The sequence below is a fragment of the Bombina bombina genome, chromosome 3, assembly GCF_027579735.1.
Source record: "Bombina bombina isolate aBomBom1 chromosome 3, aBomBom1.pri, whole genome shotgun sequence".
NCBI lineage: Eukaryota > Metazoa > Chordata > Amphibia > Anura > Bombinatoridae > Bombina > Bombina bombina.
Window position 1 is genome coordinate 796,378,827 of NC_069501.1, and position 18,251 is coordinate 796,397,077.

At 39.4% G+C, this 18,251-nt stretch overlaps 1 protein-coding gene across 2 annotated transcripts in view; it reads right to left on the minus strand.

The window, feature by feature from the left end:
* Nucleotides 1-18,251, minus strand: part of UBE3A (ubiquitin protein ligase E3A) — a 274,247-nt gene that overhangs the window by 74,478 nt on the left and 181,518 nt on the right. For both annotated transcript variants that reach the window (XM_053707716.1, XM_053707717.1), the window contains exon 5: nucleotides 14,872-15,016. In XM_053707716.1, the coding sequence (XP_053563691.1) occupies nucleotides 14,872-15,016 (145 nt within the window). The remainder of the gene's footprint in view (nucleotides 1-14,871; nucleotides 15,017-18,251) is intronic.

An 18,251-nucleotide genomic window follows, 5' to 3' on the forward strand; every position in this document is an offset into this window, starting at 1 on the left:
TTCCAAGATTTAAGCCAAAAAGCTCTTCTAGCTAAAATAGCTAAAGACATATATCTAACATCAATTCTGATGATATAAAAAATGGCATCACAAATAAAATTATTAGCATGTTGAATTAATTTAACAATGCTATACACATTATGATCTGATACTTGTTGCGCTAAAGTTTCCAACCAAAAAGTTGAAGCAGCTGCAACATCAGCCAAAGAAATAGCAGCCCTAAGAAGATGGCCTGAACATAAATAATAAGCTTTCCTTAGATAAGATTCAAGCTTCCTATCTAAAGGATCCTTAAAAGAAGTACTATCTTCCGTAGGAATAGTTGTACGTTTAGCAAGAGTAGAGATGGCCCCATCAACTTTGGGGATCTTTCCCCAAAACTCCAATCTATCAGAAGGAAAAGGATACAATTTTTTTAAACATTGAAGGAGTAAAAGAAGTACCCAGTCTATTCCATTCCTTAGAAATCATATCTGAAATAGCATCAGGAACTGGAAAAACCTCTGGAATAACTACATGAGGTTTATAAACCGAATTTAAACGTTTACTAGTTTTAGTATCAAGAGGACTAGTCTCCTCCATATCTAATGCAATCAACACTTCTTTTAATAAAGACCGAATATACTCCATTTTAAATAAATAAGAGGATTTGTCAGTGTCAATATCTGGGGCAGGATCCTCTGAATCAGACAGATCCTCATCAGAGATAGATAAATCAGTATGTTGTCGGTCATTAGAAAAACATAATTTATGTAAGAACTTACCTTATAAATTCATTTCTTTCATATTGGCAAGAGTCCATGAGCTAGTGACATATAGGATATACAATCCTACCAGGAGGGGCAAAGTTTCCCAAACCTCAAAATGCCTATAAATACACCCCTCACCACACCCACAATTCAGTTTAACGAATAGCCAAGCAGTGGGGTGATAAAGAAAGGAGTAGAAAGCATCAACAAAGGAAATTTGGAAATAATTGTGCTTTATACAAAAAATCATAACCACCATAAAAAGGGTGGGCCTCATGGACTATTGCCAATATGAAAGAAATTAATTTATCAGGTAAGTTCTTACATAATTTATGTTTTCTTTCATGTAATTGGCAACAGTCCATGAGCTAGTGACATATGGGATATCAATACCCAAGATGTGGAGTCTTCCACTCAAGAGTCACTAGAGAGGGAGGGAATAAAATAAAAACAGCCATATTCCGCTGAAAAAATAATCCCCAACCCAAAAAATAAGTTATTTTCACTTTTGAAAGAAAAAAACTTAAATCAAAAGCAGAAGAATCAAACTGAAACAGCTGCCTGAAGAACTTTTCTACCAAAAACTGCTTCCGAAGAAGCAAATATATCAAAATGGTAGAATTTAGTAAATGTATGCAAAGAGGACCAAGTTGCTGCTTTGCAAATCTGATCAACTAAAGCTTCATTCTTAAAAGCCCAAGAAGTGGAGACTGATCTAGTAGAATGAGCTGTAATTCTCTGAGGCGGGGTTTGACCCGACTCTAAATAAGCTTGATGAATCAAAAGTTTCAACCAAGAAGCCAAGGAAATAGCAGAAGCTTTCTGACCTTTCCTAGGACCAGAAAATAAAACAAACTGGAAATCTTCCTGAAATTTTTAGTAGCTTCCACATAATATTTCAAAGCTCTTACCACATCCAAAGAATGTAAGGATCTCTCCAAAGAATTCTTAGGATTAGGACACAAGGAAGGGACAACAATTTCTCTACTAATGTTGTTAGAATTCACAACCTTAGGTAAAAATTGAAAAGAAGTCCGCAAAACTGCCTTATCCTGATGAAAAATCAGAAAAGGAGACTCACAAGAAAGAGCAGATAGCTCAGAAACTCTTCTAGCAGAAGAAATAGCCAAAAGGAACAACACTTTCCAGGAAAGTAGTTTAATGTCCAAAGAATCCATAGGCTCAAATGGAAGAGCTTGTAAAGCCTTCAGAACCAAATTAAGACTCCAAGGAGGAGAAATTGATTTAATGACAGGCTTAATACGAACTAAAGCCTGTACAAAACAGTGAATATCAGGAAGTATAGCAATCTTTCTGTGAAATAAAACAGAAAGAGTGGAGATTTGTCCTTTCAAGGAACTTGCAGACAAACCCTTAACCAAACCATCCTGAAGGAACTGTAAAATTCTAGGAATTCTAAAAGAATGCCAGGAGAATTTATGAGAAGAACACCATGAAATGTAAGTCTTCCAAACTCTATAATAAATCTTTCTAGAGACAGATTTATGAGCTTGTAACATAGTATTAATCACTGAGTCAGAGAAACTTCTATGACTTAGAACTAAGCGTTCAATTTCCATACCTTCAAATTTAATGATTTGAGATCCTGATGGAAAAACGGACCTTGAGATAGTAGGTCCGGCCGTAACAGAAGTGTCCAAGGCGGGCAACTGGACATCCGAACCAGATCTGCATACCAAAACCTGTGTGGCCATGCTGGAGCCACCAGCAACACAAAAGACTGTTCCATGATGATTTTGGAGATCACTCTTGGAAGGAGAACTAGAGGCGGGAAGATGTAAGCAGGTTAATAACACCAAGGAAATGTCAGCGCATCCACTGCTTCCGCCTGAACATCCCTGGACCTGGACAGGTATCTGGGAAGTTTCTTGTTTAGATGAGAGGCCATGAGATCTATCTCCGGAAGCCCCAACATCTGAACAATCTGAGAAAACACATATGGATGGAGAGACCACTTCCCTGGATGTAAAGTCTGGCGGCTGAGATAATCCGCCTCCCAATTGTCTACACCTGGGATATGCACCGCAAAGAATAGACAAATAGACAGGAGCTGGATTCCGCCCAAGCAAGTATCCGAGATACTTCTTTCATAACTTGGGGACTGTGAGTCCCACCCTGATGATTGACATAAGCAACAGTTGTGATATTGTCTGTCTGAAAACAAATGAACGGTTCCCTCTTTAGCAGAGGCCAGAACTGAAGAGCCCTGAGAATTAGAAAAAGTTCTAAAATATTTATTGGTAATCTCGCCTCTTGAGATTTCCAAACCCCTTGTGCTGTCAGAGATCCCCAAACAGCTCCCCAACCTGAAAGACTCGCATCTGTTGTGATCACAGTCCAGGTTGGGTGAACAAAAGAAGCCCCTTGAACCAAATGATGGTGATCTATCCACCATGTCAGAGTGTCTCGTACATTGGGATTCAAGGATATTCATTGTGATATCTTTGTATAATCCCTGCACCATTGATTCAGCATACAAAGCTGTAGAGGTCTCATGTGAAAACGAGCAAAGGGGATTGCGTCCGATGCTGCAGTCATGAGACCTAAAACTTCCATGCACATAGCCACTGAAGGGAATGACTGAGACTGAAGGAGCCGGCATGCTGCGACCAATTTTAAACGTCTCTTGTCTGTTAGAGACAGAGTCATGGACACTGAATCTATCTGGAAGCCTAAAAAGGTGACCCTTGTCTGAGGAATCGAGAAACTTTTTGGTAAATTGATCCTCCAACCATGTTTCCGAAGAAACAACACTAGTTGATTCGTGTGAGAATCTGCAGTATGTAAAGACTGAGCTAGTACCAAGATATCGTCCAAAAAAGGAAACACCGAAATACCCTGTTCTCTGATTACAGATAGTAGGGCACCCAGAACCTTTGAAAAGATTCTTGGAGCTGTTGCTAGGCCAAATGGAAGAGCAACAAATTGGTAATGCTTGCCTAGAAAAGTGAATCTCAGAAACTGAAAGTGTTCTGGATGAATCGGAATATGAAGGTATGCATCCTGCAAGTCTATTGTGGACATATAATGTCCTTGCTGAACAAAAGGCAGAATAGTCCTTATAGTCACCATCTTGAAAGTTGGTACTCTTACATAATGATTCAAAATTTTCAGATCCAGAACTGGTCTGAACAAATTTTCTTTCTTTGGTACAATGAATAGGTTTGAATAAAACCCCAAACCTTGTTCCTGAGGAGGAACTGGCATGATTACCCCTGAAGACTCCAGGTCTGAAACACACTTCAGAAAAGCCTGAGCTTTTACTGGATTTACAGGGATGCGTGAGAAAAAATCTCACAGGAGGTCTTACTTTGAATCCCATTCGATACTCTTGAGAGACAATTCTCTGAATCCAATGATTTTGGACAGATTTCATCCAAAAATCCTTGAAAAACCTTAATCTGCCCCCTACCAGTTGAGCTGGAATGAGGGCCGCACCTTCATGCGGACTTAGGGGCAGACTTTGGTTTCCTAAATGGCTTGGATTTATTCCAATTTGAGGAAGGCTTCCAATTGAAAGCAGATTCCTTGGGAGGAGGATTGAGTTTTTGTTCCTTATTCTGACGAAAGGAACGAAAACGGTTAGAAGCCTTAGATTTCCCCTTAGGTTTTTTATCCTGAGGCAAAAAAACTCCTTTTCCTCCAGTGATAGTTGAAATAATAGAATCCAACTGAGAACCAAATAACTTATTACCTTGGAAAGAAAGAGATAGTAATCTAGATTTAGATGTCATATCAGCATTCCAAGATTTAAGCCACAAAGCTCTTCTAGCTAATACAGCTAAAGACATGGATCTAACATCAATTTTGATAATATCAAAAATGGCATCACAAATAAAATGATTAGCATGTTGCAGTAAGCAAACAATGCTAGATATGTCAAAATCCAATTCATGTTGCGCTAAATTTTCCAACCAGAAAGTTGATGCAGCCGCAACATCACCCAAAGAAATAGCAGGTCTGAGAAGATGACCTGAATATAAATAGGCCTTCCTTAGATAAGATTCAAGTTTCCTATCTAAAGGATCCTTAAAGGAAGTGCTATCTTCCATAGGAATAGTGGTACGTTTAGCAAGAGTAGAAATAGCCCCATCAACTTTGGGGATCTTTTCCCAAAACTCTATAGATTTTGCTGGTAAAGGATACAATCTCTTAAACCTTGAAGAAGGAATAAAGGAAGTACCTGGCTTATTCCATTCCCTAGAAATCATATCAGAAATAGCCTCAGGAATGGGAAAAACACCTGGGGAAACCACAGGAGGTTTAAAAACAGCATTTAAACGTTTATTAGACTGAACGTCAATAGGACTGGTTACCTCCACATATACTCTATTTTAAAAAAATAAGTAGATTTGTCAGTGTCAATATCTGAAGAAGGATCTTCTGTTTCAGATAGATCCTCATCAGAAGAGGATGAATTATTATGTTGTTGGTCATTTGAAATTTCATCAGCTAAATGAGAAGTTTTAAAAGACCTTTTACGTTTATTAGAAGGTGGAAATGCAGACAAAGCCTTCATAATAGAATCAGAAACAAATTCTTTAAAATTTACAGGTATATCATGCACATTAGAAGTTGAAGTAACTGCAACTGGCAATGTACTATTACTGATAGAAACACTATCTGCATGTACAAGTTTATCATGACAACTATTACAAATGACATTCGGTGGAATAATTTCTACAATTTTACAACAAATGCACTTAGCTTTGGTAGAACCGATGTCAGGCAGCAATGTTCCAGCAGAAACTTCAGAGGCAGGATCAGATTGGGACATCTTGCTCAATGTAAGAGAAAAAACAACATATAAAGCAAAATTATCTATTTCCTTAAATGACAGTTTCAGGAATGGGGAAAAAATGCAAAAGCATAGGCCTCTTGATAGAAAAGAAAGCAGGAGGCAAACAACAATGGGGTATTGAAATAATGAAGAAAATTTGGCGCCAAGTATGACGCCAAGTATGACAGGAAATGACACACTTGCGTCACTAATGATGCCGCCGTGTGAAAGGTCTCGGCGTCACGTATGACGCCGGAAATGACGAAGTTGCGCCAAAAACGTATTTTTCCGCGCCAAAAAATGACGCAATAAAGTCTAACATTTGACGCACCCGCGGGCCTAACACCCGCAATTGCAAAAAGTAGTCAAATTGAAAAAAGGCTAAAACCCCAGGTAAGAAATAAATGTCTTAAAGTGTTTATATTCCCAAATATGAAACTGACAGTCTGCAGAAGGAAATACATGAACCTGACTCATGGCAAATATAAGTACAATACATATATTTAGAACTTTATATAATTTGCTTAAAGTGCCAAACCATAGCTGAGTGTGTCTTACGTAATGAAAACATACTTACCCAAAGACACCCATCCACATATAGCAGATAGCCAAACCAGTACTAAACCAGTTATTAGTAGAGGTAATGGTAAATTGAGAGTATATCGTCGATCTGAAAAGGGAGGTAGGAGATGAATCTCTACGACTGATAACAGAGAACCCATGAAAAAGAACCCCGTTAGAGAAATCATCATATTCAATAGGTGATACTCCCTTCACGTCCCTCTGACATTCGCTGTACTCAGAGGAATCAGGCTTCAACAATGCTGAGAAGCGCATATCAACGTAGAAATCTTAGCAGAAACTTACTTCACCACCTCCATAGGAGGCAAAGTTTGTAAAACTGAATTGTGGGTGTGGTGAGGGGTATGTTTATAGGCATTTTGAGGTTTGGGAAACTTTGCCCCTCCTGGTAGGATTGTATATCTCATGTCACTAGCTCATTGACTCTTGCCAATTACATGAAAGAAATTCATCAACTCATTCATCAAAACTGAGAAGTTTTAAAAGCCCTTTTACGTTTATTAGAAGGCGGAATGGCAGACAAAGCCTTCTGAATGGAATCAGAAATAAATTCTCTTAAATTTACAGGAATATCCTGAGCATTAGATGTTGATGGACCAGCAACATGTAATGAACTACTACTGATGGAAACATTCTCTGCATGTAAAAGTTAATCATGACAACTATTACAAACCACAGCTTGAGGAACACCACACCACAAGTTTACAACAAATGCACTTAGCTTTGGTAGAACCGATATCAGGCAGCAGGATTCCAGTAGTAGATTCTGAGACAGGATCAGATTGAGACATCTTGTAGTATGTAAAAGAAAAAACAACATATAAAGCAAAATTATCAATTTCAACAGTTTCAGGAATGGGAAAAAAAATGCAAACAGAATAGGCCTCTAACATAGAAAAAAAAGACCAGAGGCAAAAGGAATGAGGTCTTAAATAATAAAAAAAATGTTTGGTGCCAAGTACGATGCACCACAAACTGAAAAACATTTTTTGGCGCCAAAAACGTCCGGAACGAAACTCGAGCGTCATAGATGACGCAACCTTGTGAAAAGACTCGGCGCCAACTAAGACGCCGGAAATGACGAATTTGCGTCAACAAATGTAATTTTCGCGCCAAAAAAGTCTCATGACAAGAATGACGCAATAAATTATAGCATTTTGTGCTCTCGCGAGCCTAATATAGCCCGCAATTTAGGAAGAGTCAATTTGAAAACCTCAGGTTAGAATTTTTTTTTTTTTTAATAAAGCATTTCCCAGATATGAAACTGACAGTCTGCAAAAAGGAAATATACTAATAAACCTGAATCATGGCAAATTTAAGTACAAACATATATTTAGAACTTTATAAATAAAGTGCCAAACCATAGCCGGAAGTGTCTTAAGTAAAAGAAACATACTTACCAAAAGACACCCATCCACATATAGCAGATAGCCAAACCAGTACTGAAACGAGAATCAGTAGAGGTAAAGGTATATGAGAGTATATCGTCGATCTGAAAAGGGAGGTAGGAGATGAATCTCTACGACCGATAACAGAGAACCTATGAAATAGATCCCTGTTAGGATGACCATTGTATTCAATAGGTGATACTCCCTTCATATCCCTCTGACATTCGCTGTACTCAGAGGAACCGGACTTCAAAAAAAGCTGAGAAGCGCATATCAACGTAGAAATCTAGCACAATCTTACTTCACCACCTCCATAGGAGGCAAAGTTTGTAAAACTGAATTGTGGGTGTGGTGAGGGGTGTATTTATAGACATTTTGAGGTTTGGGAAACTTTGCCCCTCCTGGTAGGATTGTATATCCCATACGTCACTAGCTCATGGACTCTTGCCAAAGAAACAAAATAATAATGCATAGGGCACCTGTACAGGTATGGTCTACAATGTGGGGCAAAAGGGAGGGGGGGGGGGTTGCTGGATTCTTACTTAAGTGAACAGTGTTAAATGGACATAAAACCCCAAAAATGTCTTATGACTCAAACAGAACATACAGTTTTAAACAACTGTCCAATTCACTTTTATTATCAAATTTTCTTAGTTTTCTTGTACTTCTTTATTAAAAACACAATTTATGCTTACCTGATAAATTTATTTCTCTTTTGGTGTATCCAGTCCACGGATCATCCATTACTTGTGGGATATTCTCATTCCCAACAGGAAGTTGCAAGAGGACACCCACAGCAGAGCTGTTATATAGCTCCTCCCCTAACTGCCATAACCAGTCATTCGACCGAAAACACGCAGAGAAAGGAGAAACCATAGGGTGCAGTGGTGACTGTAGTTTAAATGAAAAAAATACCTGCCTTAAAATGACAGGGCGGGCCGTGGACTGGATACACCACAAGAGAAATAAATTTATCAGGTAAGCATAAATTGTGTTTTCTCTTGTAAGGTGTATCCAGTCCACGGATCATCCATTACTTGTGGGATACCAATACCAAAGCTAAAGTACACGGATGAAGGGAGGGACAAGGCAGGTACTTAAACGGAAGGTACCACTGCCTGTAAAACCTTTCTCCCAAAAAAAGCCTCCGAAGAAGCAAAAGTATCAAATTTGTAGAATTTTGAAAAAGTATGAAGCGAAGACCAAGTCGCCGCCTTGCAAATCTGTTCAACAGAAGTCTAATTTTTAAAGGCCCAAGTGGAAGCCACAGCTCTAGTAGAATGAGCTGTAATCCTTTCAAGAGGCTGCTGGCCAGCAGTCTCATAGGCTAAGCGGATTATGCTTCTTAGCCAAAAAGAAAGAGAGGTTGCCGAAGCCTTTTGACCTCTCCTCTGTCCAGAGTAGACAACAAACAAAGCAGATGTTTGACAAAAATCTTTAGTAGCTTGTAAGTAAAACTTTAAAGCACAAACCACGTCCAGATTGTGTAATAGACGTTCCTTCTTTGAAGAAGGATTAGGACACAAGGATGGAACAACAATCTCTTGATTGATATTCTTGTTAAATACCACCTTCGGTAAAAACCCAGGTTTGGTACGCAGGACTACCTTATCCATATGGAAGATCAGATAAGGAGAATCACATTGTAAAGCAGATAACTCGGAGACTCTACGAGCCGAGGAAATAGCCAAAAACAGAACTTTCCAAGATAAAAGTTTGATATCTATGTAATGAAGAGGTTCAAACGGAACTCCTTGAAGAACCTTAAGAACCAATTTAAGCTCCATGGGGGAGCAACAGGTTTAAACACAGGCTTGATTCTAACCAAAGCCTGACAAAATGCCTGAACGTCTGGAACATCTGGCAGACGCTTGTGCAAAAGAATACAGAGCAGAAATCTGTCCTTTTAAGGAACTAGCTGACAATCCTTTTTCCAAACCATCTTGGAGAAAAGATAATATCCTGGGAATCCTAACCCTTGGATTCACACCAATAAAGATATGTACGCCATATTTTATGGTAAATTTTCCTGGTGACAGGCTTTCGTGCCTGTATTAAGGTATTAATGACTGACTCGGAGAAACCACGCTTTGATAAAATCAAGCGTTCAATCTCCAGGCAGTCAGTCTCAGAGAAATTAGATTTGGATGGTTGAAAGGACCCTAAAGTAGAAGGTCTTGTCTCAGAGGCAGAGTCCATGGTGGAAAGGATGACATGTCCACCAGATCTGCATACCAGGTCCTGCGTGGCCCCGCAGGCACTATCAAAATCACTGATGCTCTCTCCTGCTTGACCTTGGCAATCAGTCGAGGGAGCAGAGGAAATGGTGGAAACACATAAGCCAGGTTGAAAGACCAGGGCGCTGCTAGAGCATCTATTAGCGTCGCCTTGGGATCCCTGGACCTGGATCCGTAACAAGGAAGCTTGGCGTTCTAGCGAGACGCCATGAGATCCAGTTCTGGTTTGCCCCAACGATGAGTCAATTGTGCAAACACCTCCGGATGGAGTTCCCACTCTCCCGGATGAAAAGTCTGACGACTTAAAAAATCCGCCTCCAGTTCTCTACACCTGGGATATGGATAGCTGATAGGTGGCAAGAGTGAGTCTCTGCCCAGCGAATTATCTTTGAGACTTCTAACATCGCTAGGGAACTTCTTGTTCCCCCTTGATGGTTGATGTAAGCCACAGTCGTGATGTTGTCTGACTGAAATCTGGTGTACCTCAGAGTTGTTAACTGAGGCCAAGCCTGAAGAGCATTGAATATCGCTCTTCCAGAATATTTATTGGAAGGAGTGTCTCCTCCTGAGTCCACGATCCCTGAGCCTTCAGGGAGTTCCAGACTGCACCCCAACCTAGAAGGCTGGCATCTGTTGTTACAATTGTCCAATGTGGCATGCGAAAAGTCATACCTTTGGACAGATGGACCCGAGATAGCCACCAGAGAAGAGAATCCCTGGTCTCTTGATCCAGATTTAGTAGAGGGGACAAATCTGTGTAATCCCCGTTCCACTGACTGAGCATGCATAGTTGCAGTGGTCTGAGATGTAGGCGTGCAAATGGCACTATGTCCATTGCCGCTACCATTAAGCCTATTACTTCCATGCACTGAGCCACCGAAGGGCGCGGAATGGAATGAAGAACACGGCAGGAATTTAGAAGCTTTGATAACCTGGACTCCGTCAGGTAAATTTTCATTTCTACAGAATCTATCAGAGTCCCTAGGAAGGAAACTCTTGTGAGTGGGGATAGAGAACTCTTTTCCTCGTTCACTTTCCACCCATGCGATCTCAGAAATGCCAGTACTATGTCCGTATGAGACTTGGCAATTTGGAAGTTTGACGCCTGTATCAGGATGTCTTCTAAATAAGGGGCCACTGCTATGCCCCGCGGCCTTAGGACCGCCAGAAGCGACCCTAGAACCTTCGTAAAGATTCTTGGGGCTGTAGCTAATCCAAAGGGAAGAGCTACAAACTGGTAATGCCTGTCTAGAAAGGCAAACCTGAGAAACCGATGATGATCTTTGTTATCGGAATGTGAAGATAAGCATCCTTTAAATCCACTGTAGTCATATATTGACCCTCCTGGATCATAGGTAGGATGGTACGAATAGTTTCCATCTTGAATGATGGAACTCTGAGGAATTTAAGATCTTTAGATCCAAAATTGGTCTGAAGGTTCCCTCTTTTTTGGGAACCACAAACAGATTTGAGTAAAAACCCTGTCCCTGTTCCTCCTTTGGAACTGGATGGATCACTCCCATAACTAGGAGGTCTCGTACACAGTGTAAGAATGCCTCTCTCTTTATCTGGTTTGCAGATAATTGTGAAAGGTGAAATCTCCCTTTTGGGGGGGAAGCTTTGAAGTCCAGAAGATATACCTGGGATATAATTTCCAACACCCAGGGATCCTGGACATCTCTTGCCCACGCCTGGGCGAAGAGCGAAAGTCTGCCCCCTACTAGATCCGTTACCGGATAGGGGGCCGTTCCTTCATGCTGTCTTAGAGGCAGCAGCAGGCTTTTTGGCCTGCTTACCTTTGTTCCAGGTCTGGTTTGGTCTCCAGACCGTCTTGGACTGAGCAAAAGTTCCCTCTTGTTTGCATTAGAGGAAGTTGATGCCGCACTTGCCTTGAAGTTTCGAAAGGCACGAAAATTAGACTGTTTGGCCCTTGATTTGGACCTGTCCTGAGGAAGGGCATGACCTTTTCCTCCAGTGATATCAGCAATAATCTCCTTCAAACCAGGCCCGAATAGGGTCTGCCCCTTGAAGGGAATGTTAAGCAGCTTAGATTTTGAAGTCACGTCAGCTGACCATGATTTAAGCCATAGCGCCCTGCGCGCCTGTATAGCAAAACCAGAATTCTTAGCCGTTAGTTTAGTCAAATGAACAATGGCATCAGAAAACAAAGGAATTGGCTAGCTTAAGTGCTCTAAGCTTGCCAAGTATGTCATCCAATGGAGTCGCTACCTGTAAAGCCTCTTCCAGAGACTCAAACCAGAACGCCGCAGCAGCAGTGACAGGAGCAATGCATGCAAGGGGCTGTAGGATAAAACCTTATTGAATAAACATTTTCTTAAGGTAACCTAATTTTTTATCCATTGGATCTAAAAAAGCACAACTGTCCTCGACAGGGATAGTAGTACGCTTTGCTAAAGTAGAAACTGCTCCCTCCACCTTAGGAACTGTCTGTCATAAGTCCCGTGTGGTGGCGTCTATTGGAAACATTTTTCTAAAAATAGGAGGGGAAGAGAACGTCACACCTGGTCTATCCCATTCCTTATTACTAATTTCTGTAAACCTTTTAGGTATTGGAAAAACATCAGTACATACACTGTCAGCGGTATTAGCCAGACTACCTGAATTTAGAGGTAAGCGAGATAGCTCTGGGGTTAGACGAAATGCAGAGCATACTGACGCTTTAAGAACCATGTCTGATACTGCCTCACAATATGCAGAAGCTGAGGAAGGAGAGCTTCAGTCTGTGGGTGATGTTTCTGACTCAGGAAAGATGATGCAACCTGATTTTTAGGTATTGGAAAAACATCAGTACACACCAGCACTGCATAGTATTTATCCAGTCTACACAATTTCTTTGGCACTGCAATTGTATCACAGTCATTCAGAGCAGCTAAAACCTCCCTGAGAAACACGCAGAGGTGTTCAAGCTTAAATTTAAATGTAGAAATATCAGAATCAGGTTGCATCATCTTTCCTGAGTCAGAAACATCACCCACAGACTGAAGCTCTCCTTCCTCAGCTTCTGCATATTGTGAGGCAGTATCAGACATGGTTCTTAAAGCGTCAGTATGCTCTGCATTTCGTCTAACCCCAGAGCTATCTCGCTTACCTCTAAATTCAGGTAGTCTGGCTAATACCGCTGACAGTGTATTATCCATGACTGCCGCCATGTCTTGTAAAGTAATCGCTATGGGCGCCCTAGATGTACTTGGCGCCATTTGAGCGTGAGTCCCTTGAGCGGGAGTCAAAGGATCTGACACGTGGGGAGAGTTAGTCGGCATAACTTCCCCCTCGTCAGATTCCTCTGGTGATAAATTTTTTTAAAGGCAGAATATGATCTTTATTGCTTAAAGTGAAATCAGTACATTTGGTACACATTCTAAGAGGGGGTTCCACCATGGCTTTTAAACATAATGAACAAGGAGTTTCCTCTATGTCAGACATGTTTGTACAGACTAGCAATGAGACTAGCAAGCTTGGAAAACACTTTAAATCAAGTTAACAAGCAAATATAAAAAACGGTACTGTGCCTTTAAGAGAAACAAATTTTGTCAGAATTTGAAAAACAGTGAAAAAAGGCAGTAAATCAAACAAAATTTTTACAGTGTATGTAATAAGTTAACAGAGCATTGCACCCACTTGCAAATGGATGATTAACCCCTTAATTCAAAAAACGGATCAAAAAAACGATAGACTTTTTTTAACAGACACAACAAACTGCCACAGCCTGCTGTGGGCCCTACCTTCCCCAATAAACGACTTTGGAAAGTCTTTGAGCCCTTTAGAGATGTCCTATAGCATACAGGGGACTCCTGAGGGAAGCTGGATGTCACAGTTTGTAATTTTAACTGCAACAACTGTAACTTTTATACTACAACAGTGGAAAGCCTCAGGAAACTGTTTCTAGGCAAAATTTAAGCCAGCCATGTGGAAAAAACTAGGCACCAATAAAATTTTATCACCAAAGCATATATAAAAACGATTAAACATGCCAGCAAACGTTTTATATTGCAATTTTATAAGGGTATTACCCCTGAGAGTTAGCATGATACCAGTCGCTATTAAATCACTGTATTCAGGCTTAACTTACATTAATCCGGTATCAGCAGCATTTTCTAGCATCTTCCATTTCTAGAAAAAATTGTAACTGCACATACCTCATAGCAGAGTAACCTGCACGCCATTCTCCCGCTGAAGTTACCTCTCTCCTCAGACATATGTGAGAACAGCAATGGATCTTAGTTACAACCTGCTAAGATCATAGAAAACTCAGGCAGATTCTTCTTCTATTTACTGCCTGGGATAAAATAGTACAACTCCGGTACCATTTAAAATAACAAACGTTTGATTGAAGATAAAAAACTAACTATATTTCAACACTCTCTCTTACTACCTCCATGCGTGTTGAGAGTTGCAAGAGAATGACTGGGTATGGCAGTTAGGGGAGGAGCTATATAACAGCTCTGCTGTGGGTGTCCTCTTGCAACTTCCTGTTGGGAATGAGAATATCCCACAAGTAATGGATGATCCGTGGACTGGATACACCTTACAAGAGAAAAGCAGGATGGTAAATTCAGGAGCGTGCACATATCTGCAGCACTATAAGGCAGCAGTTTTGCAACAATGTTATACATTAGCAATAGCACTAGATGGCAGCACCATTTCCTGTCATTTAGTGCTCCAGATAAGTGTGCCATACCTTTCTAGATATCTCTTCAACAAAGAATAACATGAGAACGCAAATTTGATTATAGAAGTAAATTAGAAAGTTTTCATGTCACTTTAACAAAGAAGCATCAAATGATCTTCCTTCATCTGTGCCAAATAAACAATTAAGGAAAAGCAGAATGTCATCCTATTATACCCGAACAGTACAAATAGAACTAGATGTGTTCAGCCTTTTCAGATTAGTTCTAAGAACATTCTTGTTTATAAAAGGAAAGAAATGAATTTGACTAGTGGAGATCATTCTATTATAATTCAGAAATACACATTTGTACCTGATTTTACATCCTCTATTGACTTCTACCATTTGTGTATCTATGTTTTGTATGCTTATGCAACCAGTACACATTACTACAAAGCACAACACAAGTGTGTATACACTAACTTACCAATATCTGGGTTAAAGATTTCCTCCACAACCAGCTGGAAAAACTCTTTCGAAACACCTCCTTCATCTACCCCTTGTTCTCCTTCAAATTCCACATACAACTGTTTCTTTAGATCTGCAGGATTTTCCATGGCAATCATCTCTAGCTGTAAAAGAAACATGTCCAAAAGAAGGTACTATCAACAGAGAGTATTTATATTATATCCATTACAATACTTAGTACTTTCAGCGACTCTAAATGTAAAGTAATGTTACTAGCAATGCGCTTAAGTAAACATATTATAATCATAACACTTTTCTGTTTCAGTCTGAAATATCTTATTTGCTGCAGTTATTTATTAATGGTCAAGCTTCACCCACCAATTTTCTTATTTGTAGGAGCCAATCCAGACCTGTGTCCAGAGAAAAAAGAGCTTGTTTGGCTACTGCCGAAATGATAAGAAACTCCACTTTACAGAGAGATCTGTGGCAAGGTTAGGCTTGAAAAATCCACAATTTTCAGACATGAATTAGAGGAAATGGGGACAAAATAAATAATAAACGTTTATTACAAAGTTTTTTTACTATTTAAGTAAAAATTAAACTTCTAATCAAATGGTCTAGAAAGAGTATGCAATTTTGCACAACTTTCCAATTTACTCCTATTATCAAATTTGCGTTGCTATCTTGGTATCCTTTGTTTAAGAGTAAACCTAGGTAGGCTCACAAAAACCCAGGAGCATGTATGTATCTTTAGCACTCTATAACAGCAGTGATTGCAACAATATTTATAGCAATGTTATACAAAGCTTCAAGAATTGCTGCCATAGAGTGCTAAAGATGTGCACACCCCTGACCGGCTATAAGCCTACCTACCTAGGCTTACTCTTCAACAAAGGATACCAAGAGGACAGTGTGGATAAAAATCATAGATTAAATATATATATATATATATATATATATATATATATATATATTTAAAGGGATAAAAAAATATAAAATGAAATGTAGATGGGCGCATTAAGATTTGAAATATAAACAATTTTGTATTATACTTTCTTCAGCAAAATTGCATCTAGTAAAAGTTCTTACTGTTTTTCTGCAGCATGTCCTGTGAGGGCTTGTGCATCGGTACTCAAACACAATTCCTGGTCATATAAGCCACTGCTGACTCTCTGGGGTTAAAACGCTGTGTTTAAATATTGGTGCACGGATCTTCACAGGACATGTGCATGTGCCACTGAAAAACAGTAATGGCTTTTATCATTATTGCTAATTAAAGTATAATGTAAAAATGTGGCTATTTCAAATTGTAATGCACATTTAATTTTTTAGCTTTCTATCCCTTTAAATCAGATTTTTTTCGATTTAAATTGGATTTTTTTTTAATAAAATGCTTTTTGAGGTAAAATCTATCTAAAGATAATTTTCTATTTACGATTATTCAGATGTCTGAAAAACAGAGCAAACTGGCACCACATAGTGTGAACAAGTACAGTACACAACAATATGTAGGTAAAGGAAATAGGTTTACTCACACCACAAAGTGCTGTAGGAGCAGGTAGGGATATCTCAGCCTCCCTCCTGCTGGCTATATCTCTGCTATACAGGAAACAAGATCCGTGTCTCCCAATCCTTCCAAACTCCACAGAGGGTGATGGCCGAATAGAAAAACCTCTCAAGAGTTCTCTAAGGAGCCGATTTATAATATATTATACTTCTCTAAGGAGACGATTTATAATATATTAAACTTCTCTACGGAGCCAATTTACAATATATTAAACTTCTCTAAGGAGCCGATTTATAATATATTAAACTTCTCTAAGGAGCCCATTTATAATATATTAAACTTCTCTAAGGAGCCAATATATAATATATTAAACTTCTCTAAGGAGCCAATATATAATATATTAAACTTCTCTAAGGAGCCAATATATAATATATTAAACTTCTCTAAGGAGCCGATTTATAATATATTAAACTTCTCTAAGGAGCCGATTTATATTATATTAAACTTCTCTAAGGAGCCGATTTATAATATATTAAACTTCTCTAAGAAGCCGATTTATAATATATTAAACTTCTCTAAGGAGCCAATATATAATATATTAAACTTCTCTAAGGAGCCAATATATAATATATTAAACTTCTCTAAGGAGCCAATATATAATATATTAAACTTCTCTAAGGAGCCAATATATAATATATTAAGCTTCTCTAAGGAGCCAATAACAAAATTTATGCTTACCTGATAAATTTCTCTCTCTTGTGGTGTATCCAGTCCACGGGTTCATCCATTACTTGTGGGATATTCTCCTTCCCAACAGAAAGTTGCAAGAGGACACCCACAGCAGAGCAGTCTATATTGCTCCTCCCCTAAACCCCACCTCCAGTCATTTGACCGAAGACAAGTAAGAAAAAGGAGAAACTATAGGGTGCAGTGGTGACTGTAGTTTAAAAAATAAAAACACCTGCCTTAAAGTGACAGGGCGGGCCGTGGACTGGATACACCACAAGAGAAAGAAATTTATCAGGTAAGCATAAATTTTGTTTTCTCTTGTAAGGTGTATCCAGTCCACGGGTTCATCCATTACTTGTGGGATACCAATACCAAAGCTTTAGGACACGGATGAAGGGAGGGACAAGGCAGGTACTTAAACAGAAGGCACCACTGCCTGTAAGACCTTTCTCCCAAAAATAGCCTCCGAGGAAGCAAAAGTATCAAATTTGTAGAATTTAGAAAAAGTATGAAGCGAAGACCAAGTCGCCGCCTTACAAATCTGTTCAACAGAGGCCTCATGTTTAAAAGCCCATGTGGAAGCTACCGCTCTAGTAGAATGAGCTGTAATTCTTTGAGGAGGCTGCTGGCCAGAAGTCTCATAAGCTAAACGTATTATGCTTCTCAGCCAAAAAGAAAGAGAAGTTGCCGAAGCCTTTTGGCCTCTCCTCTTTCCAGAGTAGACAACAAACAATGCAGATGTTTGACGAAAATCCTTAGTAGCTTGCAAATAAAATTTTAAAGCACGAACCACGTCAAGATTGTGTAACAGACGTTCCTTCTTTGAAGAAGGATTAGGACACAGTGACGGAACAACAATTTCTTGATTGATATTTCTATTAGATACTACCTTAGGAAGAAAACCAGGTTTGGTACGCAAAACTACCTTATCTGCATGGAAGATTAGATAAGGGGAATCACACTGCAAGGCAGATAACGCTGAAACTCTTTGAGCCGAAGAGATAGCTACTAAAAACAGAACTTTCCAAGATAAAAGCTTGATATCTATGGAATGCAAGGGTTCAAACGGAACCCTTTGAAGAACTTTAAGAACTAAATTTAAACTCCATGGCGGAGCAACAGGTTTAAACACAGGCCTGATTCTAACCAAAGCCTGACAAAAC